The 25936-nt window shown below is 41.2% G+C and overlaps 1 protein-coding gene across 17 annotated transcripts in view; it reads right to left on the bottom strand.

The window, feature by feature from the left end:
• LOC134340450 (thyroid hormone receptor alpha) overlaps nt 1-25936 on the bottom strand; it is a 534574-nt gene that overhangs the window by 40169 nt on the left and 468469 nt on the right. For 16 of the 17 annotated variants that reach the window (XM_063037698.1, XM_063037699.1, XM_063037702.1 and 13 more), the window contains one exon: nt 12305-25023. The exons of the other annotated variant lie outside the window; for it this stretch is intronic. In XM_063037698.1, the coding sequence (XP_062893768.1) occupies nt 24773-25023 (251 nt within the window). In that variant the 3' untranslated portion in view covers nt 12305-24772. Of the gene's footprint in view, nt 1-12304; nt 25024-25936 lie in introns of those variants that run through there. 17 annotated transcript variants of the gene reach the window in all.

Raw genomic sequence — 25936 nt, 5'->3', positions numbered from 1 at the left:
GTAATGGGCCCTTTTTATTTTTTTTCATTTTCTTTTTTCCTACTATTCAATAAAGCTGACATTTGTAAATATGCTTTCTTTACAATTGTATGCAGTGTATGATCTGTTATTTCTTGCCGACGGCTAATTGCACAAGGACAGAATTTACACACTATCTGCGCAGATCGGTGTTCAGGTGGTCGAGACATCCCAGCTTCCTGGTTTTAATGGGATCCAAGCTACATCTACCCTAGACGCATGGAGTCTGAAAAGGTGGTTTTCTCACCGCTGAGTCTGGTGGCTGATAGCGATGGGCTAACCAGCCGCATCTCTAGAGATGCCCAGTAAAAAAGGGGTTTAACACTTTTTCACGATGGACTGCACTAAGCTCCAAGGTATGTTCAGTGCCTTTGAGGTTGTCTTGTACCCTTCCCCAGATTTGTGCTTCTCTATCATTTCCCTGACTTGTCTTGAATGCTCTTTTGTCTTCATTTTGGCTTGGTCTGTTGAAAATCTACTGTTTCTGTTGAAAATCTACCATACTGTACGACCTTATAGTGAGGGGGTACTTATTCAGATCCTCCAATCTTCTACATCAACAAATTGGGTGAGTTTGTAAGTTAATGTACAGCATTGTAGCTGAGGAAAGTTAGTGTAGTAATTACAAAGGGCATGAAAACGTTTTCTGCTTCACAATTTTGGTTTTTAATTTTTTAGTAAATTGTTGACATGTTTTGGAATTTTACTTGTGATTTGGCGTGATACACAATGTTTTGTAGATTAACTTAAAAACCCTACTTCAATATATTTTAAATTTAGGAAATGAGAGAGTAAAATGTGAAAATAGGCATGGAGGCTGAATACTTTTTCAAGACACTGTAAATGGTGCAATAGAGGAATAGTGAGGTAGAGTTCACAGACATTCAAAAATCTGATAGCAGAGGGGAAGAAGTTGTTCCTAAACATCGAGTGTGTGCCTTCAGGCCCCTGTACCACCTCGCTGATGGTAGTAATGAGAAGAAACAATGTCCTAGATGGTGAGCGTCCCGAATGACGGACAGTGGCTTCTCGAGGCAGGGCCTTTTGAAGGTGCCCTTGATGGTGCGGAAGGCTGTGCCCGTGATGGAGGTGGCTGAGTTTGCAACTCTCTGCAGCTTTTCTGATCCTGTGCATCAGCGACTCCATAGCAGGCAGTGATGCAACCAGTCAGAATGCTCTCCACTGTACATGTATAGGAATTTGCTAGATATGAGGAGGGCAGTACAACCAGCTACTTCCTCTAGACTGTGGAACTGGGCCCCTTTGAAATTATGCAGCTGAACTGTGGTAACTCAGTACCGAGGGGTAAATGACACCCAGGACCTTGGCATCTCTTGTTAGTTTTGATTCCTTTGTCAATCGCCCATATTCCTGTCCCACTGGTTATTGACCCCTCTACCAGTAGGAGCAGCTCTCTCTGTGCCCTTGGTAATCCTCAATATGTAAGTTGGGCCCTCTTATAACCTCCTCTGATCCAAAGAGAAACAATTCCGGCTTTTCCAATCAATCCACATAACTAATGGCATTTTTCTCTGGAATAAGTGACTCTCAAACAGAAAATACAAAGCACAAACTAGACCAGGAGGATTTAGCATAAACTCTTGGCCTGTGCTGGTCTCAGCTACAACGGAGAGAGACAATGGGACAGAGACCCATCCCAAATGATGTAAGTGCTGCAGACATGCAGTATATGTGACTATTGGTCACCAAAACCAGATATTAGAGGGTAAACTACACCCATGGAACTTTTCCCCAGACAAGTAATAGAATTTACAAAGGGAAAGCACATTCAAAGAGAGAAAGGGCAAAAATACAATCACATTTGACTTTAAAGAACATTTCTGTTGGAGTTTATTACAATGCAAATGTTTAAAATAACTTTAACTTTTGCGGCTCCCTTTACACCCTTTGGGCATCCCTAAGTCTGAAAATGATTATGTGGGAATGCAAAACAAAACTAAAGTTTGCTCAGGGTTTGAAGTATAAATCAGAGCAGTGATTAAATTCTGGGATTTAATTAAGCTAATATGGTTGCGTTATCTGGGTTCAGGCTGCCCTCTAGTGGCATCACATTGCGAGCAGTTTTTAAATGGTGTTTTCTGCATCTCTGCAGTCTCCTTAACCCTGTACACAACTGCTATTCAGGGCGGCAGTGATCCAACTTAATTTCGGAACGGTCCACGAACCCATGAATACGACCTCATTATTCATGTTTGCATTATTTTTTTGTTTTGTAATTTGTAGTCATTTTTTGTCTTTGCACTGTACTACTGCTGCAAAACAACAAATTTCATGTCATATAACACAGTGATAACAAATCTGATTCTGATGACTCTAAAATAAATATGGATGAAAGCCAAATGGAGGTCTATGTGTGAAGGAAGGGTTAGATTGATCTTAGGGTTAAAAGGTCAGTACAACGTGAGTCGAAAAGCCTGTATTGTGCTGTACTGTTCTATGTTCTATATACAGTACAATCCAAGTTACAAGTAACTTAATTCCCCAGCCAGAGTCGATATCCAGGTGAGGCAGTCCTTCACATATGAGGCCATTGATGTCATTTATCCATTGTTCCTGGTATAGCTTCCTCTACATTGGTGAGACCAAATGCAGACTGAGTAATCGCTTCGTTGAGCACCTCCACTCCATCTGCTGTACCAGCTGGGATCTTTCTGGTAGCCAGCCATATGTCCTCCATGGCCTCCTCTATTGCTGAGTTGAGGCTTAACACAGATTAGAGAAAAGCAACTCATATTCTGCCTTGGTAGAATCCAACATGATGGCTTTGGTAACCCCCGGGCCCCCATCACCCCACTTCCTTCCTTACCTTCTCAATCTGTCCATCACCCACACATTCCTCTCCCTGGTTCCTCTCCTTACTCCTTTCCACTTATTCCCTAATCCACTGTCCTCTCCTATCGGATTCCCTCTTCTTCAGCCCTTTGTCACTTCCACCTATCACCTCTCAGCTTCTTGTTGCTCATTCCCCTCTCTCCTCCCTCACATGCCAATCACTTCCCTCACCTGAATCCACCTACCACCTGGCAGCTCTTGCTCCGCCCCTTCATCCCACCTTTTTAAAATGGCTACCTCCCTTTCCCCTTTTACGGTCCTTATGAAAGGTTTTGACCATTTCTCCCCATAGATGCTGCCTGACTCTTTTAAGTTCCTCCAGCCCATTTGCATGTTGTTACAGATTTCTAGCATCTGCAGTCTCCAGTGTTTCAATTGACCTTCATTGGCTCAAGTGAGTTAAATATTGGATCGGATGAATGGGCTTGATGGAGAGAGATAAAATAATTAATTCTGGGATTTATTTATTTATGAATATTGTATTCCCTATCTGTCCTTTAACCTCTAACTTTATTAGCTTTTTTATTTATATATAATTACTTATTTTTAAAATAATACTTAATTTTTTATAATTATCGAATGTTGTTGTTGTTTTGTTGCATGTTACACCCTGACCAAGACACCACAGCAACTTCCCAATACATGTCAATGTATTAGCCCTTTGTTGAGTGAATAAAGTTGATCCTTGGATCCTTGAGCTGGAAAGGTGAAAACAAAACTAATCAAATCCCAACATTAATCCTCTTTTAGCAAGTGAAGCTCCACACTTGTGAGATGAGTTTTACAGAGTCAGGGAAGCAGTTCCATGGCATTAGAAACCATAGAAACTACGGCACAGAAACAGGCCTTTTGGCCCTTCTTGGCTGTGCCGAACCATTTTCTGCCTAGTCCCACTGACCTGCACATGGACCATATCCCTCCATGCACCCCCCATCCATGTATCTGTCCAATTTATTCTTAAATGTTAAAAAAGAACCTGCATTTACCACCTCGTCTGGCAGCTCATTCCATACTCCCACCACTCTCTGTGTGAAGAAGCCCCCCCAATGTTCCCTTTAAACTTTTCCCCCCTCACCCTAAACCCATGTCCTCTGGTTTTTTTTCCCCCTTGCCTCAGTGGAAAAAGCCTGCTTGCAGTCACTCTATCTATACCCATCATAATTTTATATACCTCTATCAAATCTCTCCTCATTCTTCTACGCTTCAGGGAATAAAGTCCCAACCTATTCAACCTTTCTCTGTAACTGAGTTTCTCAAGTCCCGGCAACATCCTTGTAAACCTTCTCTGCACTCTTTCAACCTTATTTATATCCTTCCTGTAATTTGGTGGCCAAAACTGAACACAATACTCCAGATTCGGCCTCACCATTGCCTTATACAACCTCATCATAACATTCCAGCTCTTATACTCAATACTTTGATTAATAAAGGACAATGTACCAAAAGCTCTCTTTACGACCCTATCTACCTGTGACGCCACTTTTAGGGAATTTTGTATCTGTATTCCCAGATCTCTCTGTTCCACTGCACTCCTCAGTGCCTTACCATTAACCCTGTATGTTCTACGTTGGTTTGTCCTTCCAACGTGCAATACCTCACACTTGTCTGTATTAAACTCCATCTGCCATTTTTCAGCCCATTTTTCCAGCTGGTCCAAGTCCCTCTGCAGGCTCTGAAAACCTTCCTCACTGTCTACTACACCTCCAATCTTTGTATCATCAGCAAATTTGCTGATCCAATTTACCACATTATCATCCAGATCATTGATATAGATGACAAATAACAATGGACCCAGCACTGATCCCTGTGGCACACCACTAGTCACAGGCCTCCACTCAGAGAAGCAATTCTCTACCACCACTCTCTGGCTTCTTCCATCGAGCCAATATCTAATCTAATTTACCACCTCTCCATGTATACCTAGCGACTGAATTTTCCTAACTAACCTCCCATGCGGGACCTTGTCAAAGGCCTTAATTAATTTAATATTTGTTTATTGAAATTAGGTGCAGAATCGGCCCTTCTGGGCCTTCGAGCCATGCTGCCCACCAATCCCCCATTTTAATCACAGGACAATTTACAATAGCCAATCAACCTACCAACATGTCTTTGGACTGTGGGAGGAAACCCAAGCGATCACAGGGAGAAAGTACAAGCAGCGGCAGGAATTGAACCCGGCTCACCTGTACTGTAAAGCAACGTGCTAACCACTATGCTCCCGTGTCGTAGCTTGTTGGGCCATTAATAAATGTAATTAAAAAGCACCCAGATGGCTAGTTTTGAAATTCAGTGTCATTACCAGTGCTAAGTCCCCACTATGCAGCTAAATACTGTAGTTACAAGTGCAGGTCAGAGGCCGTGAATCCTATGACAGACGACTCTTCTGACAGCCCTCGGTCTTTCCCCAAAATACAAGTCATGCCCGTGTACCGTTGAATATTCTCCACTTGCCTGGAATTCAGCTCCAACAGTGCTTGGGACACTCACCTTCATCCAGGACAAAGCAGCCCACTGAAACGGTAGCCCATCTATCACCGTAAACATTCACCACAGGTCCACAGAAGCTGCAGTGTGTAGTCAGTACCATACTAATTGCACTACACTTTCTCAGTTAGACCCGTGACCTCTTTCACAAAGAAGGACAAGGGCAGCACAGTATCGTAACGGTTAGTGTAACACTATTACTGTGCCAGTGGCCGGGGTTCAATTCTGCTATTGTCTGTAAGGAGTTTGTACATTCTCCCCATGACCATGTGGGTTTCCTCCAGGTGCTCTGGTTTCCTCCCACAGTCCAAAGATGTACGGGTTAGTAGGTTAATCGGTTACATGGGTGTAATTGGGTGGCATGGGCTCATTATGCTGGAAGGGCCTGTACCATGTTGTATCTCTAAATTTAAAAAAAAGGGCAAGAAGACATCTGCAGCTTCCGTATCCAATCACATGGAAGTGTACAAGATGATAAGAGGCATAGATCGAGTGACAGCCAGACTTTTTCCCTGAGCAGAAATGGCTAATACAAGGTGCATTATTTTAAGGTGATTAGCCGAAACTATAGGGAGGCTGTCTGAAGTAAGTTCTTTACACAGAGAATGGTAGGTGTGTGGAATGCTCTGCCAGGGGTGGTGGTAGAGGCAGATACGTTAGGGATATTTAGGACCCTTGGGTAGGCACATGGAAAAATGGAGTGTTATGTGGGATGGAAGGGTTAGTTTGATCTTAGAGTAGGTTTAAAGGTTGGTACCGAAGGGCTTGTGCTCTGCTGTAACATTCATTGAAATGTGTTCCATGCAATCATTCTTCCTTTATTGTTGAAATGTCCTAGTGCTGGAAGTCTCCTCCCCAAAGCACCATTGGAGCAGCTTCAGCAGAAGACCCAGAACACTTCAAGAAGGTATCTCACCACCAACCTCTCAAGACCAATTAGGGATGGGGAGTAAATGATGGCTTTGCCAGGAGCATCCAAACCCTACTGGTGGGCAGGAGACCTAACGAGCAGAGTGGAACTATTCATGAGAAAAATAGAAAAACATTTCACACAAAGAATGCTGCAACTGTGGACCTATTACCTACAAGATTCAATCGATAATTTTTGATTTAACAGTAGACGAATACTGGCCCAGATTAGTAAAGGACATGGAGACATGGGACCTGGACAGGGATCAAACATGATCAATTTTGGCTGGAAGAAGTGAATAAAATATTTCTGTCAAATGTGATGAAAATTCTAAATATAAATCTAAAATTTGTTAGATTTCTCATATTTAACAAAAGGAAAAGCAAACTTCACTCTCTTTCATTCATGACTCAGATGGCAGAAGGCAGCAGTTGGTTGAAATTTCCACAAGACTCACAAGTCCTTGATTCTGAATGTTAATCTAGACGTGTTGATGTGTGTTTTGGAATCAGGATCAATGACAGAGGATTCTGAAGCAATTGGTGTCGACAGAGGTCTATCATCTTGTCAAACTAAATTGTAAACAGTTGTCTCAATCTAATTATGTAACAGCAGGAGCTCATTCAAGACCCGAAGTCTCTTCTGCTATTTAATAAACCGGCTGAATGCATCTTAAATCCATTCACCTGAACTTGCTTCTGTAAAAAACATCTATTTGAATCAAAATAAATTCTGTTTTGGAAATTTTCAATTCTCTTTTGGCTTCAACAGCATTTCCAAAGGTGGGGGTGTGTGAACGAATGTTTAATTCTCTACAGTTTTCTTAAGTTTTTATCCATTAACCTTGATTGATAAAAGTTCAAATCATACCTCCCATTCTTTGGAGATTTCCATAGCGGAGAAAAGAATTTCCTTCTATCCATGCTATCAACTCGTGTATTGTGACTGGCGATTCTTTAAGCCCCAACCTCTCTCTCCCAAATTGATTCTAATGTTCCTGTTCCTTAAATCTAACCAGAACTTTTGTCTTACAGTATTGTGCAAAATGTATTGCTCTTCTCCACTGAGGAAAAATCACCTACTGAGTGTTATCTGAACAAACTGCATTTAGATGGTCCATGAAGTAAAACTTTAAAAGAGATTAGCTTTATTTATCACATGTACATCAAAACTTCCAGTGTCATTTGCATCAATGACCAACACAGTCTGAGGATGCGCTGGGGGAAGGCTGCAAGTGTCACCATGCTTCCAGTGCCAACATAGGATGCCCACAACTTACTAACCCTAACCGTACGTCTTTTGAATATGGGAAGAAGAATGTTTTGAGCACCTGGAAGAAGCCCATGTGGTTAAGGGGAGGATGTAGAAACTCCTTACAGCCAACAGCAAGAATTGAACCCCAACTGGTGATCACTGGTGCTGTAAAGCGACGTGCCACCCACTTGTCAATCTATCAACAAAAGCAAATTCAGAAAGGTTTGATAAAATTGGGTTAATATTCCAAATAGACGAAGTACAGAAGGCCACGTTCCTAAAGCGGGTTAAATAGGATTAGTGTGGATGGGTGAAAAGGCTAGTGTGTATGTGATGGGCCAAAGGGTCCATTTCTATTCTCTGTAACTCTATTGCAGTGCCCAATCATAACACCAGCTTTGTGATTCAAAGTCTTAAGTATACACACAAACTACTGGAGGAACTCAGTGGGTCAGGTAGCATCTCTGAAGGGAAATAGATAGTTGCAGCTTTGAGTTGGGACCCTTCATCGGGATCTCCTAGACCTAAAATACTGAGTGTCCATTGCCCTCCAGAGATTCGTTCCACTGAGCCTTTCCAGCATCTTGTGTGTTGCTCGAGATTCCAACACCTGCCGTCTCTTGTGTCTATGCCTTAAGTAGTTTTGCTAATGAGTCTGGGTTAGCTGTACCACTGCTTTGATACTCTCCATGGTGAGTCTGCAACTACACAACTTCCAGTAGAGGCTCTGGTGTAACTATTGCCTTCAGCCAAACAGTCTCAGAAAGCATACAGGCTCCAAACTACCTGGGCTCAAGAGCACAATAAAACCGGGTGGGGGGGGGGTGGGGAATAGAGCAAAACATACAACACAAGCTGGAGAGTTCAATGCAAAGTTCAGATTTGTGGCTGTTGGATAGGGATTGGTGAGAAACATGGTGGATTGTTAGCCGGAAGAAAATGGAAACAATTTTGTCCTTTACCAATATGATAAAACAATTTTTTTTAACCATCCCGTGAATACTCAAAAACAGCAGAGGTTTTAATACTTTTCAGTCCAGCTTGCGTCGTTTCAAGCTTCCTGATATAGACCCTGGTATCTTTGCAAAATAGCCATTCTTCAAACTGAGTCCCTGAACATGATTACTGGTAGGTTACTCGGCACAGAGCACTGCATCAATTCTGCCCTTCCATCAACAACAGTTTGCTGGAGAATACCCTTAAACAGGTACCCATAGGTGTTGTGGTTCAAACTGCATAATCTGATGGTGAGGGGCTGATGTATTGTACCTTCAGAGTCCCACCTATTTGACATGTCTTGCTTGGCCACGTGGTGTACGTGTATTCAGCTGTGGCTTTCAAAAGGGGATCAGATCTGGAGGTAAAATGCACATCCACAAAATGCTGGAGGAACTCAGCAGGTCAGGTGAAGGGTCTCGGCCCGAAACGTCGCCTGTTTACTCTTTTCCACAGATGCTGCCTGGTCTGCTGAGTTCCTCCAGCATTTTGTGTGTGTGTGTGTGTGTGTTGCTTTGGATTTCCAGCATCTGCAGATTTTCTCGTGCTGGTAAAAGGCACATTTCTGGATCATGGAGGAAAAGCAGGCCTGACTGAATTACTCTACAAAAAGCTAGTGCAAACTCAGTGGGCTGAATAGCTTCCCTTTCAGCGGCAATTCAATATTGAACCAGTGTCCCATCTGCCCTCTCAGGGGGATAAAGAGGTCCAATGGCATGAATTAGGCAGCATGGTAGCATAGCGGTTAGCGCAGCGCTTTAAAACGCCAGCAATCGGAAGATCAGAGTTTAAATCCTGCGTCATCTCTAAGGAGTTTGTATATTCTCCCCGTGACTGCCAAGGTTTCCTTTGAGTGCTCCGGTTTCCTCCTGCATTCCAAAGACATATGGGTTAGGGTTAGTAAGCTGAGGGAGGGCGTGCTGTGTTGGCACCAGAAGCGTGGCGATAGTTGCGGGCTGGCCCCCAGTGCATCCTTGGACTGTGTTGGCTGTTGATGCAAATGACGCATTTCACTGTATGTTCAGCTAATCTTAAAAAATCTTTAATTCAGCCAATCGCTAACACTCAATATCACTAATTTAAAGCATTATCCATCAAGTTAATTGTTTGCAGAATCTTGTTGACCATAAATAGGCTGCTGCTTTTCTTACAAGAGGGATTGTACCTTATATCTACATCACACCATGTCCCCAGGCCATTGGAGGACCATCTAAATGAAGTCTTTACTATGCGCTGTGTGCAATAAATCAAGTCACACCAAAAGAATGTTTCTGTCACAAGTTTATTACATAAATATATATAGTAAAATAGATCAGCAACAATTAACCATAAAAATATCTTCCTTTAAAATCCTAGCCATAAACAAAGATTTAGTCGCACATTGCATACACTCAGTGATTGTCGATAGCCTCAGTGATGTTATCCCAGCCAAAGCTATCTGACACACAACACAGTCTCTATAGTGAGAGCCTGCTTACAGCAGCCTTCTCCTCCCAGCAGGTATTGTTGCCTTATTTACATCACAGTGAAGGAAAGGAAGACAGACAGCCTCATCTCATGAGCATTAATTACAGAAGAAGAACAACACACTGGACAGGACCTGCAATAAGCTAAAGCAGCACATCGATAATTCGATCAGCAATGGCAGACAAAAGGAGGTTTCAAATGGTACCATTTTGCTGGGCCTTAGTGGCCCTGATCTGTTCCTAAAAGAAATCCATCTAATGATCAGAACTGCAACGTGACCCGAGGTCCTCACACAGGAGATACCCTGTCCAGCTTCCAGTTATGAACACTGGGTATATTGTACACCTTTAAGTGGAGCAGTACTGGGCCTCCTGTAGTGGGATGGATATGGGAAGGGCCTACTGTCCACTGCAGAGGCCCTTGAGGTGCTTTAGTGAATCCCTACCAATATTAAAGTGAAACGACACACAAAGCTCTACTTAAACTATGACATTAGTTGTTCAATAACCGCACCACATGTGTGAACTGTGCACTAGTGCTTTAAAAAAATACATCCTTGCTTAGCCAGAGCATGAGAGTCAAAGGCTTGGCCACAATTGGTTTACTCTCTGCACTGTACAAACCTTAGAGTGTCGGTTTTTATGTAAGAATTATTCATTCACATGTTATGGACATTACTTGTAACTTACTGTCCGTCCCTAATTGCCTCAGACTGAGGAGAGGGTTAAGAGTCAAGCATGTCGGTGGCCTGGAGTCACATGTAGGTCAAACGAGGCAAGGAAGGTAGATTTCCTTTCCTGATGGATGTTAGTGAACCAGAGGGGTTTTTAAAACAATCCAGTGGTTTTGTGGTTACTGTTACTGAAACTGGCTTTCTGATGTAATTCCAGATATATTAAGTTACCATGATTTGAATCATTCAGCTGCTATGATAGGATTCAAACTCTGTCATTGTCTGTTAGCCCAGTAATTTAACCACTGTATGACCATTCTGTGTACAATGGATAAAGAAGATCACTAAGCTCGGAGGCCATCCACACCTCCTACCAACATTGTCGCAGGCCACTCGAAATTCTGGAAATGAGCTGCCCTGGCCAATAGCTTGTGGGCTGCACATCCATTTCCTGAGGGACTGAATCCAACTGCACACTTTTAGTTTTGGCATCTATGAGTCCAAGGTCACGTTCCCGTTCCTTAGGACAAAACTGACATTGCCTTTTCCCAGAAATGGCCACCTCTCCCTGAGGAGGAAGAGGGACAATCCGCTGTTCAACATCAAGTGGACTGAAAGGTTTCTCTATTCAACAAAGGAAATGTACACAAATACAGGCTCCAGGTACTCCATTGCCTGAACCAAGGCTTTCCCCAACAGACGACGTGTCGGAGTTACAGTCCCTCGTATACAAATGGCCACTGGTTTTTCCAGGTTACTAAAGAAGGGATGAAAATTTGACTCAGTCTTTCTCCTGTCACATTTACCAGGACTTCCACCTTCAACCAAGAACATCATCTTCCCAGTGGCAATGTGACACTTTAGACTGGAGCAATAAATTGCAAAGAGATATTGTTGGAGACAAGAAAATACATTATTAATTTTCTGATTGCAAAATGTTAATCCAATAGATCAGATGAATTTTACAGCCAGCATTTCAAGAATAATGACTCCAACATATAAAAAACAGTTTCTTAGTTTTGTTGAATGTTGCTAAAATAGTTCTAAAATTCTGTTCCTTGTGGTGGTTAGACATCCACAGGAGTATGTTAGCTTCAACCAATTGTCATAAAACGATCAGCTCTTAACATGTAGTCTTTAATTCTTCTCCACGTTTAATAAAATTCCATTGTTTTCCTTTGCGTGTAGCAAAATATTACAAATCAAGGTGCTTTCTTTTGGCTTCCAAGGCCACATTCATAATGTCCTGCTCACTGACAGGATAATCAATTTGGAACAGTATTTCTACAAAATATATATATATAGACTTTCTCTCTCACTCTTTGGTCATGCTTTCTCCACAGTTTCTTTATGTCTTGTGAGGTCATTTCCAGTTTTTAATCTTAGGATCATTGACTTTGACCTCATTTTGTTGTCTTCTTCCCTTTCCTTCGGATCTACAAAGTGCAAGCTATTTAACACCCACCCACCCCCCTCCCTCCCTCCCTAATATCCACTTGCCCTGCTATCTTTCACCATTGTGCATCCTCCAAAGAGTCTGTGCCCATCAGCACTGCCAAATACAGCAGCAGTGAGTAGCCAACAGAAAATAAGGCTTCTTCACGATATCAATCCCTACCCAATTCCCACCCCTCCCTCACACACCCCATCTCATGATCCCTTCATCCCGCAACCCCATGTAGTGCCAATATCAGTCTGGTGCAACAACACTGGTAAACAAATCCAGTCAGGGGCAGAGATGTCACTGCTGGGTTGTTTCCTTGACAGCATTTGGTAGCCATCAAAGCCAGTTCTGAAGACCCTGAGAGGGGGCAAACACCAGCCTCTATATACAAGAATGGCAACCCATTGGGCATGAGTTAACTTTCTCTTTCCAGCCTCTAGGCAGAACTGGACAGTATCAACTTTAACTGCAGCTTTGCTGAAATCTCCTCTCAAGTATGCAGCAGTAGACAGTGAGGACCTAATCTAGCGCAAGAAGGACACTTCTATCAATTGGAGACAGGCTCACCTGCTAAGCCATGCCAAAAGAGGTTGTAAATACTGACCACCTATTAGCACAGGGAAGGTGACTGCAGAGAGAATTCTCAGCTGTAAGCATTTATTTCAGGAAAATATTTTAAAAAGTGTTAGTTCCTGCACCACAGTGTGGTGCCTTTATTTGGCTCTTACGGAACATCTAAACTATCAGTGATCATTGGCTTAAATGATGAGCCGCGACACTGATGCCCACTGGGCATGTATTGGCATAACAATATTAATTCTCAGGATAGTGGGCATCTCAGGGAAGGCTGGCATTTCTCACCTGTTCTGATCACCCTGAGGCTCCATGAATCTTGGTTGTTTAACGCAACTGAATAGTTTGCTAGGCCACTCTGTGTAGCTATTTGATTCAGTCATCTAATCACATCTGGAGCCACAATGTCCAAATCTGGTAAGGACAAGGAACTCATTACTAAAAACATCATTAGTGAGCCAGTTTGATTTTTATGACAATTTGACAGTTTCATGGTAACTCTTATTAATCTACACAATTTATTTCTGAATTAAGTATAGATTTGTCTCTTCCTTAGTCCCTTTAGGGCTCTCCTTCTCCTTGATATACCCTAGTAATTAGCCAGGGATTACATGTCTTACCTTCCCACTCTCCCTGGTGTGAGACCATCAGTAAACTCCAGTGGCTGGGACATTATGCCATACAGCCAGGATTGGATTGGGCTGGACATTAGTTATTGGGCCAAATCTGATTTGATGAAGGAAGGGTTGGACCAAGAAAGGCAGAAACGGTCTTCAGGAAATTATTTTGGACAACAGGGACTGTGTTAGATAGTGGAGATTGTATCAAACAATGGGAATTAGGTTGGACAGTGGAGAAAATATTGGTCAGTAGTGTTAAGAGTTGGATAATGAGAATTGGGTTTGTTTGCGACGATATGGTTGGACACTAGGGACTGGGTCAAACTGTGGATTGGGTCAATGTGTAAGGCTTGGATTGTACAATGAGGATTGTGCCAGACAGTGAGGAAATACATCACATTTTGACATTATGGCAGGGATGAGGTTTGGTCTGTTTTAGGACCAGTGATTGGCGGGGACTAGGTTGCCTCTGTTTTGGGACCAGTGATTGGCAGGGACTGGACTGCATCTGTTTTGGGCCCAGTGATTGGCAGAGACTAGGCTGTGTTTGTTTTGGGACCAGTGATTGGCAGGGAATAGGTTGCGCCTGTTTTAGGACCAGTGATTGGCAGGGACTAGGTTGCGTCTGTTTTGGGACCAGTGATTGGCAGGGTCTAGGCAGGAACACTTGGATAATGAATAATATGTCAGTAGTGTTGGTTAGAGAAATGAGGAAGTCAAATTATTCCAGGTGATCATGTTTGATCATTTCACATATGTTAAGTGTATGTAAAAGCAAGCCTCTCTCCTGTGGACACATTGTGAATGGGAGAGAGGAAGCATAGAATTATTATATCGCAGAGCAGCGTTAAGGTACTCAATGGTTTACACAAGTTCTTCATTCTTAAGTTCGAACATTAGATATGAGCTGGACATTTTCAATTTACATATGTCTTAACGTGCACTTTTTAAAATCAATTTCCAAATAACATGTTAAGTACAGGAGAAATTTTAAAGTGGCAAATGCTTTAGCAGCCTATTTTGTTGTGTAACTACTACAGCAGCTCAGAATCCAGTGTGCAGCAGAACAACTGTTCTCCCTATCTCTTCGGCTTCTCCGTAGGGAAACTGATAAAACTCACTTTCTCCTTCATCTGCAGAATCCCTTGGTTCCCCCTCCAGAGCTCAGTGGGGAACTTGGGATCCAAAACTTCCTCAAAAAAGTTCAGAAACTACTGACGTATAAATTCCAACCTCAAAATGGAGGTAAATCTCCTCCTTTTAATCTCTTGCAAGGCGTTATCAAGATTTTTTAAGAGGAACTCTTGCCACTGAACAAGCAAATTTCAGAACCCAGAGCTTTAGTTCCTAATCTTTACTCCTGTTCCTTTTTGGACTCGATTACAAAAAGTAACCCTACTGGAATCCTTGTTAGTGTGGCATGTTTCTTGTTCTTTCACAAGACATGGCTAGGCAACATTTCAAGGTAGTTAAGAGTTAATCACATATTGTAAAGGTACACAAAAAATACTATGGAATTGGTATTCTTACCAATTTCAACCAGAAAGTTGGGAGTCCTGAATTGGATCCTGCACACCTGGGTAGATAATCAGGTAAGTCCATCACCACCACATGACACCTAGGTTGGATGTCTACACACTCAATAACCAGCATCCCACTCTTTTCTAAAAGAGCACTTAGATAAATTTAAATCTGTTGCTCGGGATACGAAACAAAATAACATTTCTGATTTCTGGACGAACTCAGGGAGCATTAGCCTTTGCTTTCAACAATCTTTCCACAGAGGGGTAGTTGGAATGCTCCAGTCCAGGTCCAGGTATCAGTCTGGACGAACTCAGGGAGCATTAGCCTTTGCTTTCAACAATCTTTCCACAGAGGGGTAGTTGGAATGCTCCAGTCCAGGTCCAGGTATCAGTCTGGAAGTTGGACTTTGGAAACATTAAACTCAAAACAAAGGAACTTTGTCAAGACTTTCAAAATTTTGAAACCAGAAAGCAGAGCCCACGTGCAAGCAGCAGCAGGAGAGCCTTAACCTGTCTTGAGGTCTGGTTAACTAACGGGCATATTGGGTCAATAGGAAACAGCTGATCCGGACAGAGATAAAGCAAAGATTCACAATAGTTAGCAACATCCTAACAATACACATCTCAACTGCAGAAACAAACAACTGGGAAAACACAATAAACAGGCTCTATAAAATGACAAAGATGAGGACTGATTATTAATTGGTTGCTGCGATGAAGCTTTGAGTCATCAACCATATTTTTGTAAGCAATGTGGTACAGTCCTGTTCACATCTCATCCTTTTTTCTCTCTATTAAGGTGGATTTAAATGGCACAAACTCCATAAGCAAAGCCACGCCACTGATCAAGGCAGAGTGTGTCACCTCAAGCAAGTGATTTACTGTGGCCTCCCTTTCATTTGCAGTCCTTCTGCCCTTGGTCACGTTCATTTGAATCAAGGTGACCTTTTGAACTCTCCACACCCCTCAACAGCAGCAGGAACGAAACAGGGTGGCTTCTAATTGCAAAGTTCCTTCAGAGCATTCCTAAACATTTCACAGCCAATGGAGTAGTTTCAAATTAGGACCGGTTTAAGAAGTATAACAGCCAACTTTTTTATGGCATGCTATCACAAGCAACATTGTGATAATGACCAGAAACCCATTTCCCTGATGCTGATTGAAGGATAACTGTTGGCTTGGAGAGGAGAGTTAACTTTCCTACTCTTTTATGAAACGCTGCCAAGAGATTATTTTATGTTTAACTAAGACTCTCCAATTAGCAAAAGTTAGCACATCTGATAGGCTGTCCTCACTCAGTACTACACGGGGCTGTTAGCCAAGATTCTGGACAGCCACCACCTTCTTACTCAGCATTATCTGAACCCAAGCTGACTCAAGACTTTCTGAGCTGGTGTAATGGGCTCCCAGTCTCACCAAGCTACTTAAAACTAGTAATAAAAAGAGAAGATGCTGAAAGCACTTAGCAGGTCAGGCAACATCTGTGGAACAGAGTTAAATTTTCAAGTTGAAGAGCCTGAGTTGCTGTGGGAAGAAGCTGTAAAGGAGGTCATCTAGTCGAGGGGTTTGTGGGGGCAATTACGGAGAGAGAGTGTGAGTGAGAGAAAGAGAGAGAAACCAAGCAAAGGAACAATTGCTATGAAATTGGGAGCTGGAGAGTGAGAACATAAACATTCTATAACTTCAGGTAACTTGCTTTCTCTGTCTGTATCAGAACTGGCCAGAATATGGTTTTTGTCTCAGTTGACGGTCAGCACATTCAAATTCCTCAATGTTATCATTTCAGAGGATCTGTCCTGGGCCTAGCACGTAAGTGCAATTATGAAGAAAGCCCGGCAGTGCCTCTACTTTCTTAGCAGTTTTAAAAGATTCAGCATGTCATCTAAAACTTTGACAAACTTCTATTGATATATGGTGGAGAGTATATTGACTGGTTGCATCATGGTCTGGTATGGAAATGCCAATACCCCTGTACAGAAAAGCCTACAAAAAGTAGTGGATATGACCTGGTCCATCACGGGCCACACCTCCCCGCCATTGGGCACATCTACATGGAGCACTGTGGCAGGAAAGCAGCATTCCACATCAAGGAACCCCACCATGCAGGCCATGCTCTCTTCTTGCTACTGCCATCAGGAAGAAGGTACAAGAGCTTCAGGACCCGCACCACCAGGTTCAGGAACAGTTATTACCCATCAGCCATCAGGCTCTTGAAGCAGTGGGGATAATTTCACTCAATTTCACTTGCCCCATCACTGAACTGTTCCCACAACCAATGGATTCACTTTTAAGGACTCTTCATCTTATGTTTTCAATATTTATTTATTATTATTTATTTTTTCTCAGCTCAGGCTGGTAAAACCTGAGGCACGAGCATAGCCAAGCATGCTCATTTGTCAATTGTTAGGAACTTTTGGACTATTCTGGTCGTGAGTAGTATTTTAGCTTTCTGAAGATTTACATAGATATTGCTGTGTAGCCTGAATTGTTTAATGTTATTGTGTTGCGACTTTGGGATGACACCAGTTATAGATATTACTATTAAAACAATGCATACCCTGCTCATGTTCCAAAGTCTGTCCATTTCCTCTTATACTTCAGCATATTTCTGGTGTTTTTCACTTATTGGTTTATTATTTATTGCTTTCTTTTTGTGTTTGCACAGTTTGTTGCCTTCTAAAATTTAGAATTTATTTAAAATCTTATATCCAGTCAGTAAAAATGTTGCCCACTGGTTGTCTGTCCATCCCGTTGAGTGCAGTCTTTCATTGATTCTATTGTGTTTCTTTGTATTTACTGTGATTGCCTGCGAGAAAATGAATCTCAGGGTTGTATATGGTGACATATATGTAGTTTGATGATAAGTTTACTCTGAACTTTGAACTATTATGTCCATACCAGATTGCCTCATTTACACCTGATCCCCACCTCATGGTTTTTTCAAAGTAAAACCAACTTCCTGTCTCTCTTTCCAGTTTTGACAAAGGATCTTTGACCTGAAACATTAACTCTTGATTATCTTTCTATTGATGTTGTCTGACCCGCTGAGTGTTTTCAGCAATTTCTGTTTTTATTTAAAATTTCCAGCATCTGCAGATTCTGATGCTTTACAGAAACTTGGTGTCTCAATTCATGTGCATGGAGCAGATTGAGAATTCATTATCAGACAATGCCAGACAACTGGCTTTTAAATCACATTGAACATTAAAAGTAAAAAGCAGCCAGAGAAACTAACAGAAATTGAAGATGTTTTCTAAATGCTAAACGTTGGCCACAATAAATCACTTGCCCATATCATATCCACTTTGAGATTTCATATCTACTTCAGGATATTCTTAGACATTGCTTTAAATCTTCATCACTAGTTGAAGAATTCATTGTTGTTAAAAACAAGATGCCTTGAAGGAAGATTGCTGCAATCACAGATTTCCACCAATCAGGACATTTTCTTGACATACATTATATATAACATGAAATCTTACCTATTGCATTTTGCACATTATGCATTAACAGTTAACAGAGGCATGCACAACTGATTAGAGAGATATACACCATTACACTCCAAAAGGAGGCTTATTCAGTCTATTGAACCTGTGCTGGCTCTGGGAGTCTGGGAGTCCAATCCTCATGATTTTTTCCCCAATAGTCCTTTCATTTTTGTCACCTTTAAGTATTTATCTGATTCCTTTTTGTAAGGTGCTGTTGAAATCAGCTTTCACCACCCTTTCAGGGAGTGCATTCCCAATGGTGATCAATCAATATATAACAACTTTATTCCTTAGATCACCTCTGCTTTTAAGCTAATTACTTTAAATTTGTGCTTTAGGTTATTGACCCAAGAGCTATTGGAAAGTGTTTCTCTGTATCACTCTGTATTTGCACCTTTCTTGAATCTCAACTGAGTCTTTTTTGCTCCAAGATGAACAACCTCTTCCATAATAATGCAGAAGTGTAATCCTTTATTCTTGGAACCCATCCAGTGAATTTCATCTATATCTTCTCCAAAACTTTTATGTCTTACATGAAGTTAAATCTCCATATGAGGCTGAATTTTTGTTTTGTATGTGTGTACTATAATATACAGTTCCTCTATTTATGTAGCTCATTAATGTGTGTGTTTTACTAACTGCTTTGGTAAACTAACCTACCACCTTCCTGTCTCTCCCATAAATAAATGCTGTACAAAGTTGACCTGTTTAGCTTGTGGTGTCTCGTCTCACTCATCGCATCAAATGTTTTCCTCATGCTTTCCTGCACTCTGTTTTATTTGACACATATACAGCTGAAGGCATACTTTTAAAGATCAATACTAACTTCTGCACTGTTTGTGGCACCTCTAAATCTCTGCTTTTCATATTTTTAGAAGTAATCAAAGTCATTATGGGTTTGTAGGAGTGAAAGTTAGGGCAGTGGAGACTAAACATTCTACAGATGTTGGAATCTGGAGCAAAAAAGCCAGAGGAGCTCAGCAGGTCAAGCAGCATTGCGGAAGCAAAGAGTTAGTCAATATTTTGGGTTAAGACTCAGTATGCAGGATCTTGACTTGATGAGATCCCTATGCTGACTGTCCCTATGCCTCCATTGATGCAGTTTGACTCACTGAGTTCCTCCAGCTGTTTGAAATTAGGGCAGTGTTGGGCTTTACGTTGTTAGAAAATCTGGAAGTGTGACTTAACTTTTACAATGACACGGGTTAGGCTTCTGTATTAATGACTACTAAGTAAAAGAAATTTCTTGTGGAGGACATGCAATTGAGTAGAAAAATGGAGCTTCAAGCTTGGATATGGCTCATTTTAGCAATGAGAGTGCAGGGTTGAAAGGGCCACATCAGAAGTAAAACAAAAACTAATATTTGTGGAGCTCAGAGCACAATGGAAAATCAGGAAATGGCAGAACACAATGATAGGGACATAAGAAGCTTATTTACCCTATTGTTCAATAATTCTGACCTACTTCATGCAATCAGCTTTCCTCAAATCAATTAATTCCTTTCATTAACAAAAGTTAATCAACATCAGATTTGAAATTAGCAATTAATGTGGCATTTAATGTAGCATTAATTGCTATAGGGAGAAGTGAGTTTCAAGTTTTTACCACTTGTAGTGTGCAAATTGTTTTCTTTCTTTTCTTTTTCAATCTTTTTTTCAATCTGTTTTCTGACTTCATTCCAGGAAGGACTGACTCTTTGTCTCCCCAACTGGTGGAAAGAGCTTCTCTCTGTCTACACTCTCAGTGTTCCTTAGTATCTAAACATTAAATTAAAATTTTAATTAAATTTTCAAAATATTTTAAAAATTTAAAATTTAATTCAAAATATAATTTGAATTAAATCATCACTTAAACCTTCTAAATTTCAGGAAATATTACCCTTGTTCATGAAGTCTTCATTTGTAATTTAACCCGGGGTGCCCAGTTACCATTCTATTAAACCCCGTTTCAAAGTTAACATACTTCTTAAAAGATATATTAGATACTTAGAGGGTCTGAAACAAGGTAAGAGTTTTTCCAAAGCTAATCAGTTTTTAAAAAAAGATTTATTTATTCATAGTGTCAATGCCACTGGCAATGACAGCATTTATTGTCCATCCATAAATGCACCAGGGTTAATGATGTAATTAAGAGTTAACCACATAATTGGACAGTAGTCACTTGTAAGCCACTTCAGGTAAGGAGTCCAGACATCCTTCCTTGAAGGATAGTTGTAAAGTACAGCAGGTTTTATGAAGAATATAGTAGTTTCATAGTTAATGTCACTCACACTAGACTTCAAATTGGTATTACCAGATTTGTTTAATTATCTAAAGTTAAACTGCCTAGCTGTCATGGATTGGATTACAGCTCATACCCCTGAATCTGTGGTTGAAACCTTGTCACCACTCTGCTACTGACAAGATGAGTGCTGAAATTTCTGACTGATCCACTGGGCACAAACTCAGAACTAACACCAACAAAACAGTGGAAGTTACTAGATTGATTTTAAATCCAGGGTTAGGAGAGGACTTTAAATGAAACTGAGAGAGAAATGCTTGTTACAAGGGAGCTGTGCATTTATTTGCATCTATTTTTGTCTGACCAGGCCTCAATTAAATTCTTGGGATGTTGATGTTGGTGGTACTTTAAAAACACAGAATGTAGTTAAGGAACAGCCATTCCCAGTAAACAGGACAAATGAAACTAAAGATATCTGGGACAGAAAAAAGTGAAAATGTGCTGGATGATGAGGCGACAGAAATGAAAATAAACCAAAAGCCTTGGTGCTGATATGAGACACATTCATGCAAAGAGACAGCTAGGGCACTTAGAGCAGAAGAGTTGGTTCTGTCCAGAAATATCTGCTACTAGCAAATTCTAGCAGAGCTTTTATGCTGAAACAATCCAGAACTGCATGGAGATAAAATTCAAAAGTAAATCTGGAAATGAAAACCAAAAGCTCTGGGATTGGTTGGTAATGAATTATGGGAATAACTTAAATGTTTCTGATTTCCCTCCACGAGAATTCAGAGTTTGGTGAAGGGATCTCAGCCTGAAATCTTAAAAACTGATTTTCAGATGCTAACTAAAATCTAACTGGTGTCAAGTTTTATCAATTGTTTGTTATTAAATAGAATACTTTTCCAGAATGTAAAGCTCTATGCTGCAATGCTTGATTCATTATATCTATTGTAAGGGATGAAAATATTAATTTTATAGATGCCACAAATATTGCAAATTTAGAATTTTAATGGTAAAAAGAATTACAGTAAGTATTTTAATAGATAATATTCAAGAATATATCTGATGTTTTAAATGGTTATTTAGCTCTGTGTTAAAATGAACCTGTACAAAAATTTCACCTGAAAAGTGCTAGTTGTAGCCATCTTGCTTGTAAATGACCTCAATGAAAATCAAATACTTACAAAATATCATGACTATTAACATGGAGAATTGTTTGAAATCTGATTCTAAAGGCATAAGCTTCATTTTATGAATTTTGCTTCTGGTCTATGCTGCCTCTCTGGTCAGAGGAATGAGGGGTAGAAATTATCTTCTGTGCCAAATACTCAATATAGTAGCAGCTGTACTCTGGTTCTGTTAATGTGAAACTGAATTTTGGAAACAATGTTTGGACGCAGAGTTCATCAAGCAGCCACTTGTGTATGACTGAAGACCACTTTCTACCCCATGATGTTCCATTGTTCAAAGGTGCTGTTATTTTGATAAGACCCACAGTGCTAATTGACAGAGGAGTGGGTTCCCTGGCAGACAACTCTCCAGAAAGCCAACACCACCAATAACAGGTTCATCTGACTGTTCCTCATGAACCCCTGTAGAGGGTAAAATGACAGTTGTATTTGCTCAGGTAAAATCAGTCTCATCAAAGTAATTAACTGCACCTGAACTGTTCAGAGATGTGATAAGGTGCTATACAAATGCAAATATTTCTCTTTTAAACAAGGGGCTTAGTCACATTGTGATTAATATAAAACATGGTTTCATATTTCATAAACCTCGTTACAGCTCCAAATGAAATATTTATCTATTAATATATACTTTTAAAAATTATATTCAGTTTGTACCTGAGTAGATCCTTCACTTTACTTTCGTATCTCACTGTTAACCCTTGAGTGGCCTTATTCTGTCTTTAGTTAGCAGCAGTGTTATTGGAGGGCACCAGTTGAGCTTTTTTAAGCTCTTCAGTAATGTGCGGTTTTAAATGTAGTGATAAAATGTTTCCTGAAAGTAAGTCCCTGGTTTAAATATCTCATTGATCAGTATTCAAGTAGACTGTGGATATTTAAGAGAACCTTATTCATAACAAAATAGAAAGCGGAGGTTGTTGAGGTTGTCCGGAGGGGTACTGTAAAGGGATGTACCTGAGTTAGCAAGACAGCTGAAACAGCCAATGTTGCTGGGTTGTCTAAGCCTATAGTCTACATGGGGCTCACCAGTGGAGGTGCAGCACAAAGTATTTATTACGTGATGTATGTGGACTTTGATGGATGACTCTTAGCCAACTTAAGGGTTTAAATCCAAGTTCCACGTCATCACCTCAGCCTTTGATCTCAATCCATTCTTGTGTTCCAATTGAGGATTTGTCTGAAAGGAAGAGGAGCCTCTGCCCAGTCACCCAGAAACTTCAAATGTGATAAAGCAGCAAATAAGAAATATGAGGTGCCTGGACAGGGGACCTACAGAGAGAACGCACCTCCACTGAATATCCTTTAACTCAGGAAATGGATTTTGGCCATGTAGCTATTGGATGTTGTGAGCTTTACTAACTAGAAATGGAACTGGGCACAGTATTTTCTAACTGGTGGATACAAAGCACCACAATTTTAGCAGAGATGCAAATCAGTGGAAATGCATTTCCAGCGACTAATGACGGATGGAAATTACACAACCCGCAACTCTTGGTTGTTCCATTCCAGCTCTGTGTCTTTGAAAATCACTGGCTGATGATTCAGTACTGAGGTCATTCATTACACACAAGGCCTCTGCAAGCGTTGAAGGTCTGTCTTTTAACATTGGTTATTCTTGACAATGGCAAATAGTGAGAAAACTACACTGGGACAACTTTAACATTTAGCCTTGCAAAGATGACCTTCAAAGCTTGCCAGGGAACTTGACGTGCTTTGTGTGGTTGTGTATTCCAAGCAGAGAGAACTAGAAAAGGAATGATTGTGGTAAAAACAATGTCACCTGGGAAAGAGCCACTAAAGGGTTAACTAAAGGGCTACCAAGGAAACCACTCAAGCTCAGAGTGCAGGGACTAAACTCCTTTGTTCCTTCCCCTGGTAGGCACATTTTAAACCCAAATAACACATTAGGATTGAAATTTGTCATCAGTTACATGCATTGTTTCATCTATGCACTGTATTTGTCTGCTGAAATTCAGCTAATTGAATCTCAAAGAAATTTGAAGTCAGAAGGAGGCTAATCAGCCCATCATGCCTGGGCTGGTTCAATGAGACTGAAGTTTGGAGATTGAGTAATACGTGCATGTGCTACTACACCAAGCATCTAGTACAGGGGACCAAGGACAAATTTCCACCCCATTTTGTCTCCTTCAGGATTTACTGATACATTTGACTCCAATGTTCTTGTCCACCTCATTTTGCTGGCATTCCTGAGGTGGGGAATCTTGTGCGCCACCCTTCTGTTTTCCCCCTTCCTTGCTTTGCGGTCCTTCCCGATTGCGCTCCTTGTCAAAAACCATCATTGGCAGCTTTGGCTCTGTATTGACAACCTCCATGCTGAAAGGAGGCTGCACCTGACAAGAGGAGGCTTCGGTGTTGACAGAACCGGGCCATGGCCGGAGAGGAAGGCAGAAGGAGGCTTTATTTGTTGTTCTCCTATTGAAAATGGCTCTGCAATGTAGATAAGCATGCGAAGTTCCCATTTCTTGAGCACAACCAAAGGTTCAGATGTGTTTGCCGAGCTCTGTTGTAAACACTTCTCCATAGCCTTTTATCCCTGCCTCTCCTTCCAGTTTTGGAATTCCTCCCATGTGACAATGATGCAGGGAAATGTGTTTCCTTCTCCTCTATCTTAACTGTTGTATGTTAAGAAGAAATAGTTGACTCTGGTGAGAACACCAGACTCCCTTCCACACACAACGATGAGGGAACTTTCCATCCTGTGACAGACCACCAGAAATATTGTACTGGTTTGAACACATGGGAAACAAAGATGGGACTTTTGGCCATTTTCTTTTGGAGATGGCTGTTTATAAAACTAGCTGTAAAGCAGCAATGGGCAGCTAGTCGGCATGACCTTCCTTTGTAAGACAGAGCACAAGGATAAAAGGACATTACTATGACTTACAAAATATTTGCAACTGTACCCGCATTAATGGAATGGTTCTTTGAGTTTCGGACAGGTCTAGACAGACAAGATGATCTGCAATGGGCAAGTAGCCAGGCAGGTAGCCTGTGATCGTTTTATTTTCTGTTCCTGGTTCCAAGTTTTCACTTAAACCTACACTTCCTGATCTTCAAATACCTCCAAGAATAAGGGAGGGAAGAGTTCTGTGGGACATTCAACCTTCATGTGGAGGAAACGGCTGGCATGGCAAGCTCCAATCATTCGCAGGTCAGTAATTTTCATCAGCAATTTTGGCCAGAAATGTGGAATGTTGTGTTTGCGATAGTTTATGTAATGTTCGAATGCCAGAAGGTAGACCTCTTGGCATTTCTCTATTTTGTTTATACAGGTCAATCCTGTTCGATCTGTAAACAACAGCAAGAGTTTGTCAGTCACGATCTTCCAAATGGTCATTATTTCCTCCCTCTAAAAAAGGAGTTGCAACATTGCCAGTCGATCGCAGATTTAAGGTGTCAAGGAAATATTTACACATAAACAAAATCTATTGGCTTTAATGTATGCTCAAAATCTTCACTCAAAAAGTGCTATGTAAATGCAAGTTGCAGTTGTCTTTTAGGTACGAACTGATGAATTCTGCGCGCCACAGATTGCTAGGAGCTGTTGGACTGTGCATAACAGGAGCGAGATTTGAAAAAAAGGCCAGTGGAGTCAGTCAGGATATTTTGCGCGCCACAGTTCGCTAGGAGACTTTGGATTGTGCACAGCAGGAGCGAGATTTGAAAAAAAAGCTGAGCATGGTCAGTCAGGAAATTTTGCGCGTCACAGATCGCTATTGGACTGAGCATAGCGGGAGTGAGATTTGAAAAAAGTGAGCGGGGTCAGTCAGGATATCTTGCGCATCACTGATTGCTAGGAGCCATTGGATTGTGCGTAGCGGAAGCGAGATTTTAAACAAAGTCAGAGGGGTCAGATGGGACATTCACACACCACAGATCATGGGCTAATTAGGCACTTGGCACGGGCCAACAGAAAGAAGTTTGGTTTAAGCGGAGTCGCCATTGTGAGAGCAACCGTTGTGTGAGTGGGGCAAGTGTTAGATTGGGGAGTTTGAGGCTTTGGCTCATAGAGACTGGTCGAGTAACTTTATTTATTTCCTTTGTTCTTTCTTATTGCACAGGTAAAGCTGTGGATGGTGGAATGTGGGGAGGCAGGGAAACCTCCAGTGTCCCTGATAACTACACCTGCGAGAAGTGCATCCAGCTGCAGCTTCTTAGGTGTCAGGGAACTGGAGCTGGAACTGGATGAGCTCCAGATCAT

This window comes from Mobula hypostoma, chromosome X1 (genome assembly GCF_963921235.1).
Source record: "Mobula hypostoma chromosome X1, sMobHyp1.1, whole genome shotgun sequence".
In the NCBI taxonomy this organism is placed as follows: domain Eukaryota; kingdom Metazoa; phylum Chordata; class Chondrichthyes; order Myliobatiformes; family Myliobatidae; genus Mobula; species Mobula hypostoma.
This window is presented reverse-complemented; position numbering and strand designations above follow the sequence as displayed.